Below are 27,264 nucleotides of genomic sequence, written 5' to 3'. Positions count from 1 at the left end.
TTACTTCCGCTACGGAAACCGGAAACTACCAATTCATAACTCGCGAAAAATATTTTAGACGAGTTTTATTATTTGGCAAACTAGCCACAACATTATTATGAATATAGAAAACATGCTCGACTCCACTCTTGAATAGTCAATCGTTTAAACTGACTATATACTAGTTTAGTAGAGCGGTGTTTTAACGTGTTATTATAACGTGACAAACAGATTGCGTTGGAAGTGCTTGTGTCTTTTCACCGGTGCCTGCAAGGTGTAGCTGTTTGCTAACTAGCTAACGTTACTAGCTATCTATCTGTTTTTAGAGTAGCCAAACAACCGTTATATTTTAAGAAACATATGAAATTAGCTGTTGGCAGATGTTTTTCAATTTATTAGACCTGTAGGGCAACAGATCACAGTTTCTGAATGGGTGGAAAGAAGAAGAAATCAGCCACTGTCCCTACAGTCCAACCGGCAGCAGCAGGCAACAATGTTCCTGCTGCTGGAAACGGCGTGGCTGACCCTGCTACTACTGGGAAAAAGCAGAAGCCAACTCCTGCTAAAGCTGCTGTGAAAGATATCAAGCCAAAAGGTATGTCACTCATATAAAGTAATGTCTCAGAAGGCTGTGGCTATTGTTATGAGTCAGAAACCCCTGGTGGGTAATGATAGCCTGTAATACATGATTCAATGTTGGATGGCATATGGCAGGCATAATTAAACCATCTGTGTGAGTCTGACACTTTCATTGACTTGTTTGACAGGTCCAAAGACCTACAGCCTCACAAACACAGCACAAGTGGACACAGGAGGAGTCACTGACAAGTCTATACTCAAAGTAAGTGTGCAGAATAGACTGATGTTTAACCCTGTTATTAGCCTACTACTTTATAAACACGTTCTGAAATGTTTTACTTCTGTGACAGGTTGTCATTCAAACAGACTTGGAGAAGAAGATCATCAAACTGATCAATGATTTCAGGCAAGAGAATGGAGACAAAGGACCGATATCAGGAAGACTCACCAACAAGAAACTGCTGGTAAAGAACATCATGTGTCACAGTAACAAACAATCCTTTATTCACATGTCTGTCATATGTATTTTGTTAATATATTCTAATGTCATATGCTTTGTGTTACACTGTCATGATGTAGCCTGTGATTGTGTTATACAGGATCTCTACTTAGCTCTGCAGAAGTTCAAGTTTAAGACGGAGCACATTGAGGAAGCCATGAAAAGCAGTGTGTTGTATGGAGGAGACCTGCACTCTGCCCTCGACTGGCTTTGCCTGAACCTGAAAGATGGTACTTATACTTTGATTTTCAAATTGTCTGTTTTTTTTTTACCCTCTTATCGCAGTAAACTTCTTCACTGATCCTCTGACTGACTCGTTTTACTCTAGCTTTCTTTCATTCCCTCCACCTCCTCTCCTCCAGAGGAGCTGCCAGCAGGTTTCAGTCAGAGGATGCAGGAAGAGAACCATGAGACCAAGCCAAAGTTCCAGCCTGCACCCCAAGCACCCGAACCTGAGTCTCCCAAAGAGCCGAAGAAAGAGCCTGCAAAGGTGGGGAAAATATAGCCTTGATCCATTCTTTCCTATTGTGTTGCTTAGAGTATGCGGAGCAAATGTGACATTTACAGTCTGGCAACGTAAGATTATGGGAAACATTTTCTACACATTCTGAGTCTGTGAGTCAATGAATGATCAGTCATCTCCATGGTGATCTCCATGTTGACAGGTGCCTGTGAAGGATGAGGGAGCCAGTGTGAAGGAGTGGATCCTTAGATACGCAGAGCAGTCCAGTGAGGAGAGCAGCGAAGAAGAGGAGGAGCAGAGTGGGAAGAAGACACGGAACCCAGAACTGGATGAGAAGTTTGATCCGGTAAGCTGAACTCAGCAATCATGTCACACATTCACCTGTTACACTGATATGTACTGTATAAATGGTGACAATCTAAGCTGGTCTTACTTTTCTCATAGCCTGGGTGCAACTCTGTTTCTGCACTCTTGCCAACACATTATGGAATGTTTAGCATGACAATTCCATAAGGAGTTAGCAAGAGAGCAGAAACAGACTGGCACCCAGGCTACTTTTCTGAAAGTTCTAGGGATTATAACTACTGGGCACTACTTGATGGGTAGTACTGTTTCCCTTCACTCTGGTTATGTCATGTGATGTTGTGTAGAACGACAGGTACCTGGTGCTCACTGCACAGCTGTACGATGCCAAGGAGATGGCTGCTACAGCCAAGGCCAAGAAGGACAAAGGAGGACAGAGGACTGCACAGGACAGAATCAGAGTCATACAGCAAGGTCTGTCTGGGTCCTCCATTGTCAACTGAACACCCACATTATCTATATCGGGGACGGGCAACTTTGAACGGGGATGGGTGCCACAGAAAATCGGAACTCATCATGAGGGGCCTCAGTGGCACGTCGGTCTCCGTACTCACATCCATACCCACACATGCAGTCAGAGCCGGAGCCGGCCCTAAGCAAAATGTTGTTGCCCCCTCCCCCAACAACAGAATCATTTTTCCATTTTAAAGCACGTTTGCTCCAATTCTACATATTTAGCCATGGGGCAGAAAGAAGATGTTGTTGTTTTATAACTCATTTAATCTAATTCTACTAATTTTGCCATGGGGCGTGGAGAAAAATGTGAAGTTTTACAGCTACTTTCCTGCACTTGTACACATTTTTCCATAGAGTAGAAAGAAATGTTAGCAGTTTTTAATATGATATCTGAATCAGAGTGATTAACAAAATCAATGGGGGACCACCCAGTTGGTAATTCAACCATGATTACTACAAGTTTAGATAACTTACCAATCTAAAACCATTTTTAATTGAGTGACTGTCAGTAACCAGGTTTCCATCCAACTATTTGATTACCTGACGCGTGAATAAAGTAAAGACCGGGCTGATGGAAACATGAAATGACGGTACAATTTTATAAATGCCGACAGACAATTTGTTCGTTAGACATAGTGGGATCTTTTTGTGTCTGTAAAATTAATTATGCAAGAAATGGCAGTAGAAACACCCTTATGATGTAATAACAATAACCATCATATGGAAGTAAACTTGGAGTCACACGATGATATGCTGTGTGGTCCTCCCACTACGACTCAGGAATGCATGCAGTTTTTTAGACTACAGATTAAATAAGTTATGAACTTCACAGGGGGGTGATAGTGCAAGGTGATGAGCTTGATGCTCCTTTCCAATAAATATTGAGGGTCTTACTCTGTTGACATCAATGCTTGGCCACCGTTTGACAAATACAAATAAATATCTCTTATCTATAATAATCTCATAATGCAGGTAGCCTACCTGCACTGTATCTGCCAGCTGTTGGTTAGAGCACATCTGCCAAGACCAGATTAGGCATATTTACTATATTACAACAGTTTTGTGACAAAACCATCAGCAGAGTTGAAAATGCGATGGAAACCCATTGGAATCTAATGGCAAAAGTACATTTTTATGTGCACTATGTCATCATGCACAGCCTTTTATCCACAAAAGGTCAGTTTAATTGAAACACATCCCTGGTGGGAAAGTGCTCATATTGTTTTATACAAATCTTTGAATATTTGCATGAAAATCTGTTGCAAACTGGATGGAAACCTAGCTACTGACTGACATAGAAAGAGGAACTGCTGATGCACAACCCATTTTCGAAATTGCACTTTGTGTGTTCTACTATTCTAACTCTCAACAGTAAGCTGAGACCCTGGACTGAGTTCCTAAAAATATATATATACAGTACCAGTCCTATGATACTGTAAATATTTGATGTTTTGGTATTTGGAAATGTATCCGTGTGCCTACATAATGGGGGCCGCTGCCAGTTGCCCACCCCTGATCTGCATACATTCTTTCAAACTATTTACAATAACATATTCACCAATGTTCCGTATTTGACCACAGAGCATTTTTTTTAAATAATATTTCCTAGAAGTAAACTCAGCAAAAAAAGAAACGTCCTGTGACTGTCAACTGCGTTGATTTTCTAAAAACTTAGTGTGAATATTTGTATGAACATAAAAACATTCAAGACATAAACTGAACAAGTTCCACAGACATGTGACTAACATAAATGGAATAATGAGTCCCTGAACAAAGGGGGGAGTCAAAATCAAAAGTAACAGTTAGTATCTGATGTGGCCACCAGCTGCATTAAGTACTGCAGTGTATCTCCTCCTCATGGACTGCACCAGATTTGCCAGTTCTTGCTGTGAGATGTTACCCCACTCTTCCACCAAAGCACCTGCAATTTCCCGGATATTTCTGGGGGGAATGGCCCTAGCCCTCACCCTCCGATCCAACAGGTCCCAGACGTGCTCAATGGGATTGAGATCCGGGCTCTTCGCTGGCCATGGCAGAACACTGACATTCCTGTCTTGCAGGAACTCACGCACAGAACGAGCAGTACGGCTGGTGGCATTGTCATGCTGCAGGGTCATGTCAGGATTAGCCTGCAGGAAGCGTACCACATGAGGGAGGAGGATGTCTTCCCTGTAACGCACAGCGTTGAGATTGCCTACAATGACAACCGGCTCAGTCCGATGATGCTGTGACATACCTCCCCAGACCATGACTGACCCTCCACCTCCAAATCAATCCCACTCCAGAGTACAGTCGTGGCCAAAAGTTTTGAGAATGACACAAATATAAATTTTCACAAAGTCTGCTGCCTCAGTTTGAATAATGGCAATTTGCATATTCTCCAGAATGTTATGAAGAGTGATAAGATGAATTGCAATTAATTGCAAAGTCCCCCTTTGCCATGCAAATGAACTGAATCCCCAAAAAACATTTACACTACATTTCAGCCTTGCCACAGAAGGACCAGCTGACATGTCAGTGATTCTCTCGTTAACACAGGTGTGAGTGTTGACGAGGACAAGGCTGGAGATCACTCTGTCATGCTGATTGAGTTCGAATAACAGACTGGAAGCTTCAAAAGGAGGGTGGTGCTTGGAATTGTTTCTTGTTCTTCCTCTGTCAACCATGGTTACCTGCAAGGAAACACGTGCCATCATCATTGCTTTGCACAAAAAGGGCTTCACAGGCAAGGATATTGCTGCCAGTAAGATGGCACCTAAATCAACCATTTATCGGATCATCAAGAACTTTAAGGAGAGCAGTTCAATTGTTGTGAAGAAGGCTTCAGAGCGCCCAAGAAAGTCCAGCAAGCGCCAGGACCGTCTCCTATAGTTGATTCAGCTGCGGGATCGGGGCACCACCAGTACAGAGCTTGCTCAGGAATGGCAGCAGGCAGGTGTGACTGCATCTGCATGCACAGTGAGGCAAAGACTTTTGGAGGATGGCCTGGTGTCAAGAAGGGCAGCAAAGAAGCCACTTCTCTCCAGGAAAAACATCAGGGACAGACTGATATTCTGCAGAAGGTACAGGGATTGGACTGCTGAGGATGGGGGTAAAGTCATTTTCTCTGATGAATCCCCTTTCCGATTGTTTGGGGCATTCAGAAAAAAGCTTGTCCGGGGAAGACAAGGTGAGTGCTACCATCAGTCCTGTGTCATGCCAACAGTAAAGCATCCTGAGACCATTTGTGTGTGGGGTTACTTCTCAGGCAAGGGAGTGGGCTCACTCACAATTTTGCCTAAGAACACAGCCATGAATAAAGAACACACCTCTGAGATCAACTTCTTCCAACCATCCAGGAACAGTTTGGGGACGAACAATGCCTTTTCCAGTATGATGGAGCACCTTGCCATAAGGCAAAAGTGATAACTAAGTGGCTTGGGGAACAAAACATCGATATGTTGGGTCCATGGCCAGGAAACTCCCCAGACCTTAATCCCATTGAGAACTTGTGGTCAATCCTCAAGAGGCGGGTGGACAATCAAAAATCCACAAATTCTGACAAACTCCAAGCATTGATTATGCAAGAATGGGCTGCCATCAGTCAGGATGTGGCCCAGAAGTTAATTGACAGCATGCCAGGGCGGATTGCAGAGGTCTTGAGAAAGAAGGGTCAACACTGCAAATATTGACTCTTGCATCAACTTCATGTAATTGTCAATAAAAGCCTTTGACAGTTATGAAATGCTTGTAATTATACTTCAGTATTCCATAGTAACATCTGACAAAAATATATAATATTCTAAAGATATTTATATTTGTGTCGTTCTCAACTTTTGGTTACGACTGTACAGGCCTCGGTGTAACGCTCATTCCTTCGATGATCAATGCGAATCCGGCTATCACCCCTGGTGAGACAACTGCAACTCATCAGTGAAGAGCACTTTTTGCCAGTCCTGTCTGGTCCAGCGACGGGTTTGTGCCCATAGGCAACGTTGTTGCCGGGGATGTCTTGTGAGGACCTGCCTTACAACAGGCCTACAAGCCCTCAGTCCAGCCTCTCTCAGCCTATTGTGGACAGTCTGAGCACTGATGGAGGGATTGTGCGTTCCTGGTGTAACTCGGGCAGTTGTTGTTGCCATCCTGTACCTGTTAATTGTTTATGGTTCTTTGAACAAGCATGGGAAACAGTGTTTAAACCCTTTTACAATGAAGATCTGTGAAGTTATTTTTATTTTTACGAATTATCTTTGAAAGACAGGGTCCTGAAAAAGGGACATTTCTTTTTTAGCTGAGTTTATATAGGTTTTATTTTCACACCACATATTAATGGTTATGTTTCTATTCACATTTTAGAGATGAAGCCACTAGAATCCCATCCTATGTTCAACACAGTGATAAAAGTTGTAGACACGCCCAAAATCGAGGAGAAGAAACCACCTGCTCCAACTGAGGGCAAGGAAGAACTGGCATTCGGCCTGTTTGAACAAGCTGAAAAGGAAACGCCCCCTCCCGCAGAGAAAAGTAAGTATGGATTGACCAAATGTCTTTGTTTGGTCAATCTGAGGGGAGGACACCTCATAATAATGGCAGGGAAGGAGCAAATGGAATGGCATCAAACACATGGAAACCATGGAAACCATGTGTTTGATGTTGGTGATACCATTCCACTTATTCCACTCCAGCCATTACCAGGAGTCCATCCTCCCCAATTAAGGCACCACCAGCCTCCTGTGGTGTCAACTGAGTATATGATGCACTATATCTGTACTTATTCAAAACAATAGTGCATGGCAGTTGTATATGAGTGTTCAAATGCATACTAAGTTGTGTAGTAAAATCCTACACATTACAGTATAACTGACTGTGGTACTGAGGTTTCGTAATAAAACATCATATTTATTTCTGTCTCCTTAGCAGCGAAAAATAATGAGCCTAAAGACATCCGTAACTTTGACTACACGGCTCGCAGCTGGACCGGCAAGTCCCCCAAACAGTTCCTGATTGACTGGGTCAGGAAGAACCTCCCTAAGAGCCCTGCTCCCTCCTTCCAGAAGGTTGCTGCTGGGAGATACTGGAAGTGCAGGTGAGTGATTGGATCCAATCTCAGGATCTCTGGCATGTTGTTAAAGTAGTCTGCAGGCTTGTGGTCAATGCCATTTCATTCAGTCAACTGCTTTTTCAATGAGTTTTCATTGAGTTGGAATTTCAGTTTATTTTACTGAATTAACTGCATTAAAATGAAATTTACCTTAACATTGATAGTCAGAGAAGCTGCACATCTGTTTTCTGCAATCTGTTATCCTCCAGGGATAGTGTTTGGAAGATGGACAGTTTTAGCCTGGCTGACATGGTAGACAGCCAGGGAGAGCTGGACTGGAGTCTGTTTTAAATGCAGAATTCACACACAGCCCTTGAGCGCCACCCCCTAACCCTGATACAACCAAACACAGCCCCTGAGCGCCACTCCCTAACCCTGATACAGCGATACACAGCCCCTGAGAGCCACCCCCTAACCTTGATACAGCCACACACAGCCCCTAAGCGCCGCCCACTTCCGTGAGGTCTCAACCCCCAGGAAAGAAAAAAAGTTTGAGAGAACCAATCCGGGTTAGGGGCAGTGGGGCTCAGGGGCTGTGTGTGGTTGTCTGTGTGGGCATTTGAGTGAGAAAGACACAGAGGAGAACCAACCTGTAAAAAATCACAGCCTCCTTCATTATCATGCCTGCAACATCAAAGAGTCTTTCCAAGTGGTGAAGACTTGGAGTTTGGTGTCAGCCAGACTTAGACAGTGTATGATGTGTTATAAGTTTTGTCTCACAGTAAGACTGGTATTGTTTCTCCCAGGGTTCGTGTTCAGAGACTGGATGATGTTTTGGAGGTTTGTCCCAATATTCTCACTGAGGACGGCATGCAGGCTCAGCACCTGGGTGCAACACTGGCCATCTACAACCTATGTAAAGGACAGGTGAGTTCATACTCTATGTAACCTCAACTAGGGTCAGGTGTGTTTCTGATGCTGTTTTACATTCCAATAACTGTAACCTGTGTGTCTGTCTGTCTCTCTCTGTCTGTGTGTGTCTCTCACTCTCGCTCTCTGTGTCTCTTTATTTCTCTGTCTGTCTCTCTTTCTCTTGCTCTCTCTGTCTGTGTGTCTGTCTGTCTCTTTCTGTCTGCCTTTCTATCTGTGTGTGTGTGTCTCTCTGTCTCGATTTCTCTCTGTCTCTCTCTTGCTCTCTCTCCATCCCAGTCAGTCCATATGTTGATCCCTCCCACGTACCGTGAGGTGTGGCTGGAGTGGCGGGACAGCGAGCAGGCAGAGGAGGAGGAGCTCCGCACAGCCATCAACAAACCCCGAGACCAATTCATCACCCGACTGCTGACCCGGCTGAAGCAGCAGCAACCCCAGAAGAAGTGTCCTCCTCCCCAGCCAGGGCTGCAGGGAGCTGGGGACGAGCTCGAGGATGACTGGGAGAGCCTGGCCAACCTGGAGGAAGAGGAGGACCCAGGGAAAACCATTACCCCGAAGGAGAGAGGTGGTGGGGTTGCAGAGGTGGCGGCTCGGTCCCTTCTTCTGAAGCTCCGTGGCTCGGCCCTGTCCAGGCGGTTACAGGTCTGTAATGTTTTTAATCAGTTTTAATGTCTTATCAATAGTTGTAATATTGTGGAGGGACACTTTACTAAATGTTTCTAAACTCTACAGACGGACAGAGAGCAGCTCCCGGTGTTCCAGCACCGCGTGCGGGTTATGGAGGCTCTGCGACGCAACCGTGTGGTGGTGGTAGCGGGGGAGACGGGCAGCGGGAAGAGTACCCAGATCCCCCAGTTTATCCTAGAGGAGCTTCTGACTGGGGGAGCTGCTGCACAGCCCTGTAACATAGTGGTCACCCAGCCACGCAGGATCTCTGCCATGAGTCTGGCCAGCAGGGTGTCTCAGGAGCTGGGCTGTGACGATGGGCCTGGATCCAAGGTTAGAGGGAATATGTGATGGGCTGGTGGAAGTGGTTAGGTGGTTTGAGATTGGATTGAGCTTGACAACAATAAGTTACATGTAGGTTGGGGTTACGTTAGGTGGTTTTTGTGTGGTTTAGGATATATAGGGTGCCTCAAAAAGGTTAGGTGTTGGGTAAGGGAAGAGTTGAATGCAACACATTTGATGAAGGTATTTTCTATTACATGTTTACAATGTTGATGTTTTAGTCATCGCTGTGCGGCTACCAGATCCGGATGGAGAACAAGTCTTCGGACTCAACCCGTCTTCTGTACTGCACCACCGGGGTTCTCCTCAGGAAGCTGCAGCAGGACCACATGCTCAGCTCTCTGACCCACATCATAGTGGACGAGGTATTTAGTTATTGTTATTTATCTATGTTCTTTTGTGTATTTTACCCCTTTTTCTCCACAATTTGGATCTTGTCTCGTCGCTGCAACTCCCCAACTGGCTCGGGAGGCGAAGATCGAGTCATGTGTCCTCCGAAACATGACCCGCCTAGCCGCGCTTCTTAACACCCGCCTGCTTAACCTGGAAGCCAGCCGCACCAATGTGGCTCATCGCGCTCTAGCGACTCCTTGTGGCAGGCCACAAGGAGTCGCTAGAGCGCGATGAGCCAAGTGAAGCACCCTCGGCCTAACCCTAACCTAACCCGGAAGACGATGGGCCAATTGTGTGCCGCCCAATGGGACTCCCGATCACGGACGGTTGTGATACAGCCCGGGATCGAACCTGGGTCTGTAGGAATGCCTCTGGCACTGCGATGCAGTGCCTTAGACCGCTGGGCCACTAAGGAGGCCTCTATTTCATTTTTTAAGATACTTTACCAGCAGCATATCACACTGCTGGCTTGCTTCTGAAGCTAAGCAGGGTTGGTCCTGGTCAGTCCCTGGATGGGAGACCAGATGCTGCTGGAAGTGGTGTTGAAGAGCCGTAGGAGGCACACTTTCCTCTGGTCTAAAAAATAGCCCAATGCCCCAGGGCAGTGATTGGGGACATTGCCCTGTGTAGGGTGCCGTCTTTTGGATGGGACATTAAACGGGTGTCCTGACTCTCTGTGGTCACTAAAGATCCCATGGCACTTATCATAAGAGTAGGGGTGTCAACTAGAGGTTGACCGATTATGATTTTTCACCGCCGATACCGATTTATTGGAGGATCGGAAAAAAAGCCGGTACTGATTAATTGGCTGATTTTTTTTTTTGTTTTGTTTTTGTTTGTTTTTTTGTAATAATGATAATTACAACAATACTGAATGAACACTTATTTTAACTTTATATAATACATGAATAAAAATCCATTTAGCCTCAAGTAAATAATGAAACATGTTAAATTTGGTTTAAATAATGCAAAAACAAAGTGTTGGAGAAGAAAGTAAAAGTGCAATATATTTGCCATGTAAAAAAAGCTAACGTTTGAGTTTCCTGCTCAGAACATGAGAACATATGAAAGTTGGTGGCTCCTTTTTAACATGAGACTTCAATATTCCAAGGTAAGAGGTTTTAGGTTGTAGTTAATATAGTATTTATAGGACTATTTTTCTCTATACCATTTGTATTTCATATACCTTTAACTATTGGATGTTCTTATAGGCACTTTAGTATTGCCAGTGTAACAGTATAGCTTCCGTCCCTCTCCTCGCCCCTACCTGGGCTCGAACCAGGAACACATCGACAACAACCACCCTCGAAGCAGCGTTACCCATCGCTCCACAGATGCCGCAGCCCTTGCAGAGCAAGGGGAACAACCACTCCAAGTCTCAGAGCGAGTGATGTTTGAAACGCTATTAGCGCGCACTCCGCTAACTAGCTAACCATTTCACATCGGTTACACCCGCCTAATTTCGGGAGTTGATAGGCTTGAAGTCATAAACAATGCTGTGCTTGCGAAGTGCTGCTGGCAAAACGCACAAAAGTGCTGTTTGAATGAATGCCTACGAGCCTGCTGCTGCCTACCATCGCTCAGTCAGACTGCTCTATCAAATATCAAATCATAGAATTAAGTCTATCATAATAACACACAAAAATACAAGCCTTTGGTCATTAATATGGTCGAATCCGGAAACTATAATTTCGAAAACAAAACGTTTATTTCAGTGAAATACAGAACCGTTTGGTATTTTTTCGCAAATGTGCTTTTGTTAAATCATCCCCCTGCGTTGCATTGATTATATGCTAGATAAACTAGTAATATATCAACCATGTGTAGTTAACTATTGATTATTATTGATTGATTAGATTTTTTATAAGATAAGTTTAATGCTAGCTAGCAACTTACCTTGGCTTCTTACTGCATTCGCGTAACAGGCAGGCTTCTCGTGAGGCAGGTGGTTAAAGCATTGGACGAGTTAACCGCAAGGTTGCAAGATTGAATCCCAGAGCTGACAAGGTAAAAATCTGTCGTTCTGCTCCTGAACAAGGCAGTTAAACCCACTGTTCCTAGGCCATCATTGAAAATAAGAATGTGTTCTTAACTGACTTGCCTTGTTAAATAAAGTTGTAAAAAAAAAAAAGGCAAAATCGGCGTCCAAAAATACCGATTGTTATGAAAACTTGAAATTGGCCCTAATTAATCGGCCTTTCCGATTTAATCAGTCAACCTCTAGTGTCAACCCCGATGTCCTGGCTGAATTCCCAATCTGGCCTGTCGTATCTCTGACTATGATTAAATTATATGACATGCTATTTTATCAAATCGATTACCTAACGTTTAATTTATTACGTGATTGAATTAAACCATGCAACAATTAAACCATTAATAACCTGGGGAAGCATTAATTTATATAGAGCGGTTATCTCCAGAATCCACTCTCTTAAAGATCTGAAGATCTTTTATATCAATAGCAGTCAATTATTAATCGGCACCTTGATCAGTCTCATTCTGATTGTTGTAAGAAATGGGTTATCTGCACGAACCCTAACTAATAAGTTCAATCAGCAATACACAAATAGGCTTAATTATTTATTTACTAAATACCTAAATAATCACACAGAATTATATACAGTGCCTTGCGAATATTCGGCCCCCTTGAACTTTGCGACCTTTTGCCACATTTCAGGCTTCAAACATAAAGATATAAAACTGTATTTTTTTGTGAAGAATCAACAACAAGTGGGACACAATCATGAAGTGGAACGACATTTATTGGATATTTCAAACTTTTTTAACAAATCAAAAACTGAAAAATTGGTCGTGCAAAATTATTCAGCCCCTTTACTTTCAGTGCAGCAAACTCTCTCCAGAAGTTCAGTGAGGATCTCTGAATGATCCAATGTTGACCTAAATGACTAATGATGATAAATACAATCCACCTGTGTGTAATCAAGTCTCCGTATAAATGCACCTGCACTGTGCTAGTCTCAGAGGTCCGTTAAAAGCGCCAAGATCCAAGATACTGTTGTGAAGAAGTTTAAAGCCGGATTTGGATACAAAAAGATTTCCCAAGCTTTAAACATCCCAAGGAGCACTGTGCAAGCGATAATATTGAAATGGAAGGAGTATCAGACCACTGCAAATCTACCAAGACCTGGCCGTCCCTCTAAACTTTCAGCTCCTACAAGGAGAAGACTGATCAGAGATGCAGCCAAGAGGCCCATGATCACTCTGGATGAACTGCAGAGATCTACAGCTGAGGTGGGAGACTCTGTCCATAGGACAACAATCAGTCGTATATTGCACAAATCTGGCCTTTATGGAAGAGTGGCAAGAAGAAAGCCATTTCTTAAAGATATCCATAAAAAGTGTTGTTTAAAGTTTGCCACAAGCCACCTGGGAGACACACCAAACATGTTGAAGAAGGTGCTCTGGTCAGATGAAACCAAAATTGAACTTTTTGGCAACAATGCAAAACGTTATGTTTGGCGTAAAAGCAACACAGCTCATCACCCTGAACACACCATCCCCACTGTCAAACATGGTGGTGGCAGCATCATGGTTTGGGCCTGCTTTTGCTTCAGCAGGGACAGGGAAGATGGTTAAAATTGATGGGAAGATGGATGGAGCCAAATACAGGACCATTCTGGAAGAAAACCTGATGGAGTCTGCAAAAGACCTAAGACTGGGACAGAGATTTGTCTTCCAACAAGACCATGATCCAAAACATAAAGCAAAATCTACAATGGAATGGTTCAAAAATAAACATATCCAGGTGTTAGAATGGCCAAGTCAAAGTCCAGACCTGAATCCAATCGAGAATCTGTGGAAAGAACTGAAAACTGCTGTTCACAAATGCTCTCCATCCAACCTCACTGAGCTCGAGCTGTTTTGCAAGGAGGAATGGGAAAAAATTTCAGTCTCTCGATGTGCAAAACTGATAGAGACATACCCCAAGCGACATACAGCTGTAATCGCAGCAAAAGGTGGCGCTACAAAGTATTAACTTAAGGGGCTGAATAATTTTGCACGCCCAATTTTTCAGTTTTTGATTTGTTAAAAAAGTTTGAAATATCCAATAAATGTCGTTCCACTTCATGATTGTGTCCCACTTGTTGTTGATTCTTCACAAAAAAATACAGTTTTATATCTTTATGTTTGAAGCCTGAAATGTGGCAAAAGGTCGCAAAGTTCAAGGGGGCTGAATACTTTCGCAAGGCACTGTATATATACATACTACCTCAATAAGCCTGACTAACAGGTGTCTGTATATAGCCTTGCTACTCTTTTTTTCAAATGTCCTTTTACTGTTTTATTTCTTTACTTACCTACACACACAAACACCATTTTTTTTCGCACCATTTGTTAGAGCCTGTAAGAAAGCATTTCACTGTAAGGTTGACACCTGTTGTATTTGGTGCACGTGACAAATAAACTTGGATTTCATATGCAACACAGGACACGCTAGATCAACTAGTAATATCATCAACCATGTGTAAGTAGTGAATATGATTGATTGTTTTTTATAAGATAAGTTTAATGCTAGCTAGCAACTTACCTTGGCTTCTTACTACATTCGCGTAACAGGCAGGCTTCTCGTGAGGCAGGTGGTTAGAGCGTTGGACGAGTTAACTGTAAGGTTGTAAGATTGAATCCCTGAGCAGACAAGGTAAAAATCTGTCGTTCTGCCCCTGAACAAGGCAGTTAACCCACCTTTCCTAGGCCATCATTGAAAATAAGAATGTGTTCTTAACTGACTTGCCTTGTTAAATAAAGTTGTAAAAAAAATATTTTAAAAAAAATCGCAGTCCAAAAATACCGATTTCCGATTATGATAACTTGAAATCGGCCAAATTAATTGGCCATTCCGATTAATCGGTCGACCTCTACTCAAAACAGAAACGATAACGAAGTGCACTCCCCGCCACTGTTTCGGTAAAAAGCTGATGGGTGGGGATGAAGAAATGTAACCATTCATAAAGCTATGGATGTGTGTTTTTCAGGCTTATTATGATATGTGTTTACATTTACGTTGTTTACTAACATTGGAGTGTGGCAGCTCATGAGGCATTGAGAAGTTATGTTCTTCAAGAATCAATGGGTACATATCATTAATTTAGAACTCTGGAAATGGATGTAGCAACTGCTGATTGCCCCTTTTAAGTCCCTCACGAACAGCTGGTATTGATTTCAATGGGAGGGTCAAACTCCATGTTCATGTTTCATACTCTGACAACTCCTGTGGTGAGAGAAAGACGTGATGACAATGTTTAACTGATTCAAGATCTGTTCAGTTTAAACTGAACCATGAGTTGCTCAGCTCTCCTTATGTCATGCATTGATTCGGGGTTGTAGTCAAACCCTTCATTTCAATTCAGTCAGTTGATCTGAATTTCCGATGTTCCTCATTGAACAGCATGACTTGGTCTTCTGTACCATATGTTCACTGAGTTACTCATCTTTCCTTATGTCTACTGAATGACCATATTCTTAGGACTTGGTGATATGGCCTAGAAATCATATAAGATTATTTTCAAACTTATGGGTGATTCACAATATACACTGCATTCGGAAAGAATTCAGACTCCTTGATTTTTTTTCACGTTTTGTTACTTTACAGCCTTCTAAAATAGATTTATCTCATCTATACACAATACCCTCTCAATCTATACACAATACCCTATATAATGACAAAGCAAAAACAGGTTTCATACATTTTTACAAATGTATAAAAAAACATGGACTGAAATATAACATTTACATAAGTATTCAGACCCTTTACTCAGTACTTTGTTGAAGCACCTTTTGGCAGCGATTACAGCTGTAAAGTAACAAAATGTGAAAAAAGTCATGGTCTGAATTCTTTCCCGAATGCAGTGTATATTGTGAATCATGCTTCCGTCCCTCTCCTCGCCCCTACCTGGGCTCGAACCAGGAACACATCGACAACAGCCACCCTCGAAGCGTCATTACCCATCGCTCCACAAAAGCCACGTCCCTTGCAGAGCAAGGGGAACAACTACTTCAAGGTCTCAGAGCGAGTGACGTCACCGACTGAAACACTATTAGCGCGCGCCGAGCTAACTAGCTAGCCATTTCACATTGGTTACACCAGCCTAATCTCGGGAGTTGATAGGCTTGAAGTCATAAACAGCTCAATGCTTGAAGCACAGCAAAGAGCTGCAGGCAAACGCATGAAAGTGCTGTTTGAATGAATGCTTACGAGCCTGCTCCTGCCTACCACGGCTCAGTCAGACTGCTCTATCAAATCATAGACTTAATTATAACATAATAACACACAGAAATACGAGCCTTAGTTTCCAGATTTGACCATAATAATGACCTATCATTTCGAAAACAAAGCGTTTATTCTTTCGGTGAAATACGGAACCGTTACGTATTTTATCTAACAGGTGGCATCCCTAAGTCTAAATATTGCTGTTACGTTGCAGAACCTTAAATGTTATGTCATAATTCTGTACAATTCTGGCAAATTAATTATGGTCTTTATTAGGATTAAATGGTCTTCACACAGTTCGCAACGAGCCAGGCGGCCCAAACTGCTGCATATACCCTGACTGCTTGCACGGAACGCAAGATAATTTCCCTAGTTAAAAGAAATTCATGTTAGCAGGCAATATTAACAAAATATGCAGGTTTAACAATATATACTTGTGTATTGATTTTAAAGAAGGGCATTGATGTTTATGGTTAGGTACACATTGGTGCAACGACAGTGCTTTTTTCGCGAATGCGCTTGTTAAATAATCACCTATTTGGCGAAGTAGGCTGTGATTCGATGAGAAATAAACAGGCACCGCATCGATTATATGCAACGCAGGACAAGCTAGATAAACTAGTAATATCATCAATCATGTGTAGTTTACTAGTGATTATGTTAAAACCTCTTAGAGCTACCCCCCCTACTTTTTTAAATTTCCGCCTGAAGACATACCCAAATCTAACTGCCTGTAGGTCAGGCACAGAACCAAGGATATGCATATTATTGGTACCATTTGAAAGAAAACACTCTGAAGTTTGTGTAAATGTGAATTGAATGTAGGAGAATGTAACACAATTGGCTCTATCAATAAGTGCATTGATGATGTCATCCCCACAGTGACCGTACATACGTACATACCCCAACCAGAAGCCATGTATTACAGGCAACATCCACACTGAGCTAATGGCTAGAGCTGCCACTTTTAAGGAGCAGGACTCTAACCCGGGAGCTTATAAGAAATCCCGCTATGCCCTCCGACGAACCATCAAACGACGAACCGGCAAATCGTCAATACAGGACTAAGATCGAATCGTACTACACCGGCTTTGACGCTCGTCGGATGTGACTGGGCTTGCAAACCATTACAGACTACAAAGGGAAGCACAGCCAAGAGCTGCCCAGTGACACAGGCCTACCAGACGAGCTAAACTACTTCTATGCTCGCTTCGAGGCAAATAACACTGAAACATGCATGAGAGCACCAGCTGCTGCCGGAAGACTGTGTAATCACGCTCTCCGCAGCCGATAGAAGACATTTAAACAGGTCAACATTCATAAGGCCGCAGGGCCAGACGGATTTCCAAAACATGTAATGCAACCATACGCTGACCAACTGGCAAGTGTCTTCACTGACATTTTCAACCTATCCCTGTCTGAGTCTGTAATATCGACATGTTTTAAGCAGACCACCATAGTCCTTGTGTCCAAGAACACAAAGGTAACCTGCCTAAATGACCACCGACCCATAGCACTGACGTCTGTAGCCATGAAGGGCTTTGAAAGGCTGATCATGGCTCACATCAACACCATTATCCCAGAGACTCTAGAACCACTCCAATTTGCATACTGCCCTAACAGATCCACAGATGATGCAATCTTGATTGCACTCCACACTGCCATTTCCCACCTGGACAAAAGGAACACATGTGAGAATGCTATTCAGGTGCCTCCAGGTGGTAAGGGTAGGTAACAACACATCCGCCACGCTGATCCTCAACACGGGGGCCCCTCAGGGGTGCGTGCTCAGTCCCCTCCTGTACTCCCTGTTCACTCATGACTGCACTGCCAGGCACGACTCCAACATGAAGTTTGCCGACGAGACAGCCTATAGGGAGGAGGTCAGAGACCTGGCTGTGTGGTGCCAGGACAACAACCTTTCCCTCAACGTGATCAAGACAGGAGATTATTGTGGACTACAGGAAAAAGAGGACATTGCTCGCCACCATTCTCATCGACAGGGCTGTAGTGGAGCAGGTTGAGAGCTTCAAGTTCCTTGGTGTCCACATCACCAACAAACTAACATGGTCCAAGCACACCAAGACCGTTGTGAAGCGGGCATGACAAAACCTATTCCCCCTCAGGAGACTGAAAATATTTGGCATGTGTCTTCAGATCCTCAAAAGGTTCTACAGCTACACCATCGAGAGCTTCCTCTGGTTGCATCATTGCCTGGTATGGCAACTGCTCGGCTTCCGACTGCAAGGCACTACAGAGGGTAGTGCGAACGGCCCAATACATCACCGGGGCCAAGCTTCCTGCCATCCAGGACCTCTGCACCAGGCGGTGTCAGAGGAAGGCCCTAAAAGTTGTCAAAGACTCCAGCCACTCTAGTCATAGACTGTTCTTTCTGCTTCCGCAGGGCAAGCGGTACCGGAGTGCCAAGTCTAGGTCGAAGAAGCTTCTAAACCGCTCCTACCCCCAAGTCATAAGACTCCTGACCATCTAATCAAATGGATACCCAGACTATTTGCACCCCCCCCCCCCCCTTTACACTGCTGCTACTCTGCTGTTACCATCTATGCATAGTCACTTTAATAACTCTACCTACATGTACATATTACCTCAACTAACCGGTGCCCCCGCACATTGACTCTGTACCGGTACCCCTCTGTGTATAGTCTCGCTATTGTTATTTTACTACTGCTCTTTAATTACTTGTTACTTTTATTTCTTATTCTTACTCTTATTTTTTTTTAACTGCATTGTTGGTTAGGGGCTCATAAGTAAGCATTTCACTGTTGTATTTGGCACGTGACTAATACAATTTGATTTGATTTGACCCATGACAATCATAACAGATCTGACACAGACCTGTGAAATTATTTTGAATTCTGGATCTGGACCCGCTCAGTTCCCGATTGCGTCTGTGGAATTTGTGTCCAGGCTGATCTATGAAAACTCTAGTCTAGACACCTGACCTCTTACACACTGCCCACTGTGCCCAGGGTTCGGTCAGACTCTCACACTTCAGTCTGTGCATGTTTCAGATCAACTACATTGCAGCCAAACTGGGCAGACTTACTAATCTACATATTACCCTGCATGCCAAATAACCAAAATAAACTATGCTGCGCCTTGCCTTGCCTTGCTCAAACCGATCCCAAACACGCTGTCTGTCTCATCCATTCTAGGTCCATGAACGCAGCGTCCAGTCTGATTTCCTGCTGACCATCCTGAAGGATATGGTCCAGAAACGGTCCAACCTGCACCTGGTCATGATGAGCGCCACGGTCGACTGTGATAAGTTCGCTGCCTACTTCAACCGCTGTCCTATAGTCAACATCCCTGGCAGAACCTTCCCTGTCGAGGTTAGATGTCAGGAACTTTTCATTTCCCTATAGTTCACAGATATGAAAATATGAACTGTATTTTCTGTTTAAATGGTATTTTCCATCACAAGTGAATTATATTCCTGTCCTAGTCTGTCTAAGTGCCAAAAAGGATGTTATTTGTATCATACTACTTGTGGTTGTCCTGATATAAAATGTTATTTCAGCGATTGATGTAGTAGAGCATTGTTACAGTGTGTCTCTCAGATATTCTGTTGTATGGTGTTGTCCTGATGTGTTCTGACCATATCATTAAAATGAATAGAAAGGTGAAATAAAATGTCATAATGTGTGGACTGGTCGGCCATTTTGAGTGTCCCCACGGCAATAAAGCGGAAAGTGATTATATTTCTGTGGTTCTGAAGTGCTTTGTTGCACCTCTATTGTCAGGTGTTCCATCTGGAGGACATAGTGGAGGAGACAGGCTATGTCCTGGAGAAGGACTCTGAATACAGCCAAAAGATCCTGGAGGAGGAGGAGGAGGTCAACATCAACTTCACGCAGAAAGGAGGGAAGAGCATGCAGCACCAGGTGAGAGGGGATGTGACAGAGGGGTGAGATCTTTGGGATTGAGGGGCCTGGTGATAGTACCTACCTGCTGCATTGGGTCACAGGGCCAGATTGATTACTGACTTGTCTCTGAAAACACTGTAGAAATGCCTTATTTCCTTAACTATACTGAATCATTGTGCTGTGTGCTATCCTATTCTACACTACTGCAAATGCCTCAGATCCATGTTGTGCATTACAGTGAACAGGAACCAATATGTAACTCATGGTGTTTTGTGTGTGTTCTCCAGGAGTTTATAGTGAAAGACTCAGGCTCTGGCTGGGACCTGGGTCCTGACCTGGACCACTTCAGCAGCCGGACCCGCCACGCCCTGCAGTACATGAACCCCAACAAAATCAACATGGAACTGGTCCTGGACTTGCTCGACTACCTGGGTAAATACACAGCTCCTGGACAGAGTTGCGGGTTCATTCAGCCTAGTGTGAGGACGTGGAGAGAGCTGGAGACTGGAGAGTTAGTCCAGTTTATATTTGGTTTATGGTTGTTGATATGGCTATACTACATGTTGGGGCAATTTAGATGTTGATTGATTGATAGGTGTTGCGCCAACTGTAATATTTTTTCCCCTTCCCCCAGATAAGTCTCCTCAGTTTGCAGTGGTGGATGGAGCTGTTCTGGTGTTCCTCCCAGGTCTGGCCCACATCCAACAGCTTTATGACCTGCTCTCCACAGACAAGAGGTTCCGTGGCAAAGACAGGTGAGTTTATAGTCTTCACTGACAATGTCATCCTGAGAAGAATGCCATCTTGCGTGCTAGCAATTTCTAAATTAATTTATAAACTATTTTGTTGTAGCAAAGGTTTTAGCTTTCATAAAGAGATTGGTTTATGTCTCACTGTCCAGGTACAAACTGGTAGCCCTGCACTCCACACTGTCATCTAAGGACCAGGCTGCTGCATTTACAGTGCCCCCTACTGGAGTTAGAAAGGTACTGGGGTTTCTTTGTTTAGTGCAGTGATGAACTGAGATACATATCGCTATGAATTAACAAAAGTGAAAAACTAATTTTTATTACCCTGTCTACCCTATTTTAGATTGTGCTGTCCACAAACATAGCGGAAACTGGAGTAACAATACCTGATGTTGTGTTCGTTATTGATACCGGAAAGACCAAAGAAAACAAGTACCATGAGAGTAGCCAGATGAGTTCCCTGGTGGAGACGTTTGTCAGCAAGGCCAGCGCCCTCCAGAGGCAAGGCAGAGCAGGACGCGTGCGGGACGGCTTCTGCTTCCGCCTGTACCCCAAATTCAGGTCAGCCCCTCTCAATCACAGAACAAGTTGCTGTCTACGACACAAATACCTCTACTGCCTTATCTGAGGTCAGCAGCTACACAAGTTACAGCCTGATTGTGAATGTTCTTCTATGTAACAGGTTTCAGGCTTTCATGGATTACTCCATACCAGAGATACTGAGGGTTCCACTGGAGGAGCTGTGTCTTCATATCATGGTACACTGACAACTGTAAACTGGGTGGTTCGTGCCCTGAATGCTGATTGGCAGACAGCCGTGGTATATCAGACCGTATACCACGGGTATGACAAAACATTTATTTTTACTGCTCTAATTACATTATAATAGCAATAAGGCAGCTGGGGTTTGTGGTAAATGGCCAATATACCACAGCTAAGGACTGTGCCTAAGAACAGCCCTTAGCTATGGTATATTTGGCTATTTACCACAACCCCCCCCCCAAGGTGCCTTATTGCTTAATTATTCTTAGATATTCTTCATAATAAACACAGGAACAATCCACTCACAGGGCTCACTTGAAAAATAGATGGCAATCTCAATGTAACCACCGTAACCACACCAACCACCCCAAACCACCGTAACCACCCCAAACCACCGTAACCACCCCAAACCACTGTAAACCACCCCTAACCACTGTAAACCACCGTAACCACTGTAAACCACCGTAACCACTGTAAACCACCCTAACCACTGTAAACCACCTCTGTAAAACCTAACCACCTAAACCACCTCACCACCACCACCTAAACCACCTCACCACCTAACCCTAACCACTGTAAACCACTGTAACCAAACCACCTAACCACTGTAAAACCACCCCTAACCACTGTAAACCACCTAACCACCTAACCACTGTAAACCACCCTAACCACTGTAAACCACCTAACCACTGTAAACCACCCTAACCACTGTAAACCACTGTAAACCACCTAACCACTGTAAACCACCCTAAACCACCTCAACCACCCTAAACCACCTCAACCACCCTAACCACTGTAAACCACCCTAACCACCGTAACCACTGTAAACCACCCTAACCACTGTAAACCACCCTAACCACTGTAAACCACCCTAACCACTGTAAACCACCCTAACCACTGTAAACCACCCTAACCACTGTAAACCACCCTAAACACTGTAAACCACTGTAAACTACCATAACCACTGTAAACCACTGTAAACCACTGTAAACCACCTCAACCACTGTAAACCACCCTAACCACTGTAAACCACCCTAACCATCACTGTTCCGTCTCTGTCCCCTATACAGAAATGTGAGTATGGCTCTCCAGAGGAGTTCCTGTGTCGAGCCCTAGACGCGCCCCAGCCCCAGTCTGTGAGTAACGCCGTGTGCCTGCTCCGGAGGATCGGAGCGTGTATACCGGAGGGCCACGCCCTCACCCCGCTGGGTCACCATCTCGCCACCTTGCCTGTCAACGTCAAGATCGGCAAGATGCTCATCTTTGGTGCCATCTTGGGCTGCCTGGACCCCATTGTAAGTTACAGTCCATGCGGGGTGTCATACATATCTGAATTAGCATTGTATTGTATTAACTGCTTGCAAAATCAGCAATCAAACATGTGAAATGGGACTCACCTAGTTAAAGCTAGAATCCTTAATTGAAACAAGAACAAAGCAGTCACCCCGCCTGTGTCTTGGTAAAAAGCTGAGGGATGGGCCTGGAGAAATTTAACCACTCTCAAATTCATAGACAAGAGCTATGGATTCAAGGACTGACGATCCATGATATCAAAATTATAGTTTTAACCATGTTTTCAGGCTATACAGTGTTTGTTTACATTTGACATTGTTTACAAATATTGGAGTAAAACAAGCTTATACTTTGGGTACTGATGGGGTACGACAGTTGAACTAAGCTCAAGAGGCATTTAGAAGTTATTTTCTTCAAGAATAAATGGGTATATAGAATTTATTTTTAAGTCCAAAAATAGATGTAGCAACTAAGGATTCCAGCTTTAAAGGATAAATCTAATTTCCATAATGACTGAATGTAATTGTATTGCAGGCGACTATAGCAGCAGCGATCTCGGAGAAGTCTCCCTTTGCCACACCCATGAACCAGAAGGATCAGGCTAACCTGGCTAAAGCTGCCCTGGCTGTAGCCAACTCAGATCACCTGACTATCTACAATGCTTACCTGGGGTAGGTGCATCTCTTTTCAAGAGTATGAATGACTCAAATCTGAGAGATAATTCAGGGTCATGTTCAGTTGGGCACGTGGCAGCAAATTGTTTTGCGACAGTAAAGAAAACGTGTGTCTTGGTCAAGTTCACCTAGTCCCTCTCTGTTTCAATACATTTTATTCCATATTGTGCCTAATACATTTTTTTAAAAGCAATGACACATAGCCTAACCCTGAAGAAGTTGATTGTTCCTGTGCCATTTTAATGGCTCAGCCACCATCTTGGTTTCTGTTCTCTAATGGTATTGTTCTGCTAACAGGTGGAAGAACATACGCAGTGAGGGATATCGAGCTGAAATGGCCTACTGCAGGAAACACTTCCTGAACCGTACCGCCCTCATCACCATAGAGGTACTCTATTTTCTAACTTGTGTATGGTTCTCTCATCTGATATGCTTTAACAGTGAGCATCAGGGTTGGGGTCTATTTCAAATTTCAGTTTACTTCTTGAATTGACTGAATTGAAATTTTGTGGTATCCAATTGGTAGTTACAGTCTTGTCTCATTGCTGCAACTCCCGTCTGGGAGTTCTGCTTCTTGACACAATGCCCACTTAACCCAGAAGAAACACTGTGACCGTGTCAGCGTGCACTGTGCCCGGCCCGCCACAGGAGTCGCTAGTGTGCGATGGGACAAGGACCCTGCCGCCAAAACCCTCCCCTAACCCGGACGACGCTGGGACAATTGTGCGCCGCCTCATGGGTCTCCCGGTTGCAGCCGACTGCGACAGAGCCTGGACTCCAACCCAGAATCTCTAGTGGCACAGCTAGCACTGCGATGCAGTGTCTTAGACCACTTTGTCACTCGGGAGGCCGTTGAAATTGAATTTACCCCAACCCTGTTGAGCATGTACAACTGCTGTACACAGTGACAGTAGTTATAAGAGATCATATGACATTTAGAGTGGTTGGTAAGGACATTAAACATGGATCTCTTCTCCATCAGGACATCAAACAGGAGCTGATGCGTATGATGGACCAGGCTGGATTCTCTGGTTCCTCCAGGTCCGGTCGAGGACCACCTTCCCGGGATCGGTCTGACCCCAGAGGTCCCCAGGCTCCCCTCACCCCCCTTGGTAAGCCTCAGATCTGTGTCCTGAACGCGGTGCTGACGGCAGGACTGTATGACAGCGTGGGGCGGATCCTCTACGCTCCCTCTGTGGACGTCCTGGACCGGGTGGCGTGCTCTGTGGAGACCGCCCAGGGGAAGGCCCAAGTCCACCCCTCCTCTGTCAACCGCTGCCTGCAGACACGCGGCTGGCTGCTCTTCCAGGAGAAGGTCAGTTGGTCCCATAGAGATCTATTGATCCATGATCATTCAATCTACCCGTCTGTAATCTCTATGGTGAAATCGATTACTCACTGGGTGTAGAAGGTGCCCTTAACTGGAGATAGGATCAAATTCTCCCTACTTGTAATCCTAACCAAGGATGTGGCTAGGCCGGGGCAACCTCTAGCTCCAGGTAGGCGTAAATAGAATAATTTACTGTGTGTAATTGTAGGTAAAATACTATTAAGTTGCACATTTTTTTAATCTAATTTTGACTCTCCCTCAGGTAAAATACTCTAAGATCTACCTGCGGGACACGACGCTGATCTCTCCCTTCCCCATGCTACTGTTTGGAGGGGACATCGACGTACAACACCGGGAGAGACTCATCTCTCTGGATGGATGGATACACTTCCAGGTCAGGGTTCATATCTGGGTCAGCTGTATTACATGTCTGTGTCGTGAATGACTAGAGTGGTGTGTCAGTGCTACAGCAGAGACAGTGTGATACACAAAGAGAAAGAAAATCAAACTCTTGTAGCCAGTTTCCCAGACCCAGATAAAAAAGGCTACAATCCAAATTCAAAGTAGACAGCCCTCGGCCCTAAACCCTCAGCCCTTGAATGATGTTTTACATCATTACATCCGAGTGTACTTTAAATGTCCCTTGCCCAAGCGAGGAAGAGTGTTGATCGGAGAGGCAACGTTGTTGGAGGAAATATTGAAATTGAGTTTAAAAACAAACAACCTAAAGCTATTAATGTACCTAGTAAGCTAACAGCTAGCTAGCAGTCCTGTCAGGTAGCTAGCTACTTTATTCCAATACATTTCTGAATTCCCCAAAAATATGTTTATGAAGCTAACTACGTTTTCATAGGGTCCTCACTACGAGACTAAGCCAATTTGCCAATGCTAAAATCAATGCCATCTATATATTTTTTTTTAGCAAGCTAGCGTCATAATTTTGTCTGACATGCCGAAAATTCAGCCATGTTGATTCAATTTGACACGTGACTACAGTTTGCATTGAATTGTGGGTCATATCAACCCCACAAGTGATCAAAGTTCTTCACTTGCTCCCTCAAGCTAAATCAAGGACCGAGGGGGCAACGTTAGTGAATTGGACCTCCACTTAAGATGGCAATCAAACTGCATCCGGTTTTGACGAGGATTCCCCCAAGGGAAAGTGGCTATTGCGAGGGCTAAAATTACTGTGTTTGGACTGCAGCCTTAATCTAGGTCCAGGAAACCCTTGTACTTGAGCATACTGTCGCAAGCAAGGCTCTGTCTGATCTCTGTTCCTCCCTGTCCTCCTCTCTCTCTCCCAGGCCCCAGTGAGGATCGGAGTGATCTTTAAACATCTGAGGAAGCTCATAGACTCACTACTGGAGAAGAAGCTGGAGAACCCAAGGATGAATCTAGAAGGTAATATTCTACCCTTTTTCTGTCTTTTCCCCCTCCCTTTTCTCTTGAATCCCTCTCTCATTTTCTGTTTCCATCTTCCTCATCCTTCGTCTCTTCCTAAGCCCGCTACATTTTTCTTTTTTGTGTTCATGACATTGTGCTGTGTGTTGTTTAACTGTGTAGTGGTAAATGGTGTTGTTTACTCTTTTACTCTCTCCCGTAGATGAGAAGACCATCCAGTTGATAATAGAACTGATAAAGATGGAGAATGTCTTCTGACCACTGTGACCTCTGACCTCTCATTGGAGACCTCGGTCATACATGGTTGTCCAAGGACAGATGGACATCCTAAAGCAGAGGGTGGTGGTTGCACTGTATAATGACATTTAAATCATGAAATTAAAGAATATATTTCTTCTCTTATCAATGATGACTGTTGCCAAACAAAATAAAGCTGTATGAGGTGTTGATGGCTAATTTATGTTTGATATCTGTTTTAGGGAAATAAACATTTGAAATTAATTCATAGCTCCCTCCCTCGGAATGTAACAAACATCCTTTGGTGATTAGCATGTCTTTGTTTTCTAAAATAAACAAAACTCTAATGGCCTTGTGTGTGCGCCTAGTAAACATCCTTGAAATATTCCTGCAATTATGTCAGACTGGTGCTGCCCAAACAGTTATTTCAGATTATAAACTGGGTGGTTCTGACAGCCATGGTATATCAGACCGTATACCATGGGTATGAAAAAACATTTATTTTCACTGCTCTAATTACGTTGGTAACCAGTTTATAATAGCAATAAGGTACCTCACTGGTTTGTGGTATATGGCCAATATACCATGGATAAGTGCTGTATCCAGGCACTTTGCGTTGCGTCGTGCCAGACAACAGCCGTTAACCGTGGTATATTGGCCATATACCACACCCCCTCGGGCCTTATTGCATAATTCTTTAAAGTTTAGGTTGTTGGGGGAGGGGGGTGAAAAGGTGACATGGAAATGTTTTAAGATGGTCATACTACGGCTCATTTAGCCATTTGATTTAGGTATTAAAAAAAAATGTTTATAAAAAAAAATTGCGGAAAAAAATATTGATTTTGGCCTTTACAAGAACACCACGTTGCTCAGAATCTTTCTATAGTGGGGTCCCATTGGTTTGTAGCCCAAACGGTTCGGATGCTACCAAACAGAACTTGGCTGGTGGTGAAGAGGGAGTTTACCCCAAAGGGCTTTGTAGATGAACATATACTAATGTAGCTTTCTGCGT

The 27,264-nt window shown here is 43.9% G+C and overlaps 1 protein-coding gene across 1 annotated transcript; it reads left to right on the top strand.

The window, feature by feature from the left end:
• The first annotated feature begins 5 nt into the window (after window positions 1–5).
• Window positions 6–26,603, top strand: dhx29 (DEAH (Asp-Glu-Ala-His) box polypeptide 29). Its single transcript, XM_024430778.2, has 27 exons — window positions 6–574; window positions 747–820; window positions 909–1,022; window positions 1,158–1,287; window positions 1,420–1,547; window positions 1,723–1,866; window positions 2,171–2,297; window positions 6,675–6,842; window positions 7,236–7,404; window positions 8,166–8,286; window positions 8,569–8,931; window positions 9,022–9,288; window positions 9,519–9,662; window positions 19,096–19,272; window positions 19,684–19,824; window positions 20,094–20,238; window positions 20,441–20,561; window positions 20,708–20,792; window positions 20,899–21,116; window positions 21,238–21,313; window positions 22,388–22,612; window positions 23,145–23,281; window positions 23,582–23,672; window positions 24,267–24,599; window positions 24,877–25,008; window positions 25,919–26,015; window positions 26,218–26,603. The coding sequence occupies exons 1-27, from the start codon at window positions 409–411 to the stop codon at window positions 26,271–26,273; spliced, it is 4,149 nt and encodes a 1,382-aa protein (XP_024286546.1). The 5' UTR covers window positions 6–408; the 3' UTR covers window positions 26,274–26,603.
• The last annotated feature ends 661 nt before the right edge of the window (window positions 26,604–27,264 follow it).

This window comes from Oncorhynchus tshawytscha, linkage group LG09, assembly GCF_018296145.1.
Source record: "Oncorhynchus tshawytscha isolate Ot180627B linkage group LG09, Otsh_v2.0, whole genome shotgun sequence".
In the NCBI taxonomy this organism is placed as follows: domain Eukaryota; kingdom Metazoa; phylum Chordata; class Actinopteri; order Salmoniformes; family Salmonidae; genus Oncorhynchus; species Oncorhynchus tshawytscha.
This window is presented reverse-complemented; position numbering and strand designations above follow the sequence as displayed.

Bases quoted from the DNA above. Each gene is read 5' to 3' on its own strand.
- dhx29 (XM_024430778.2), top strand. From the start codon at position 409: ATGGGTGGAAAGAAGAAGAAATCAGCCACTGTCCCTACAGTCCAACCG. The intron at 2,298-6,674 runs GTCTGTCTGGGT...TTCACATTTTAG, and splicing joins AATCAGAGTCATACAGCAAG to AGATGAAGCCACTAGAATCC. The intron at 7,405-8,165 runs GTGAGTGATTGG...TGTTTCTCCCAG, and splicing joins GGGAGATACTGGAAGTGCAG to GGTTCGTGTTCAGAGACTGG.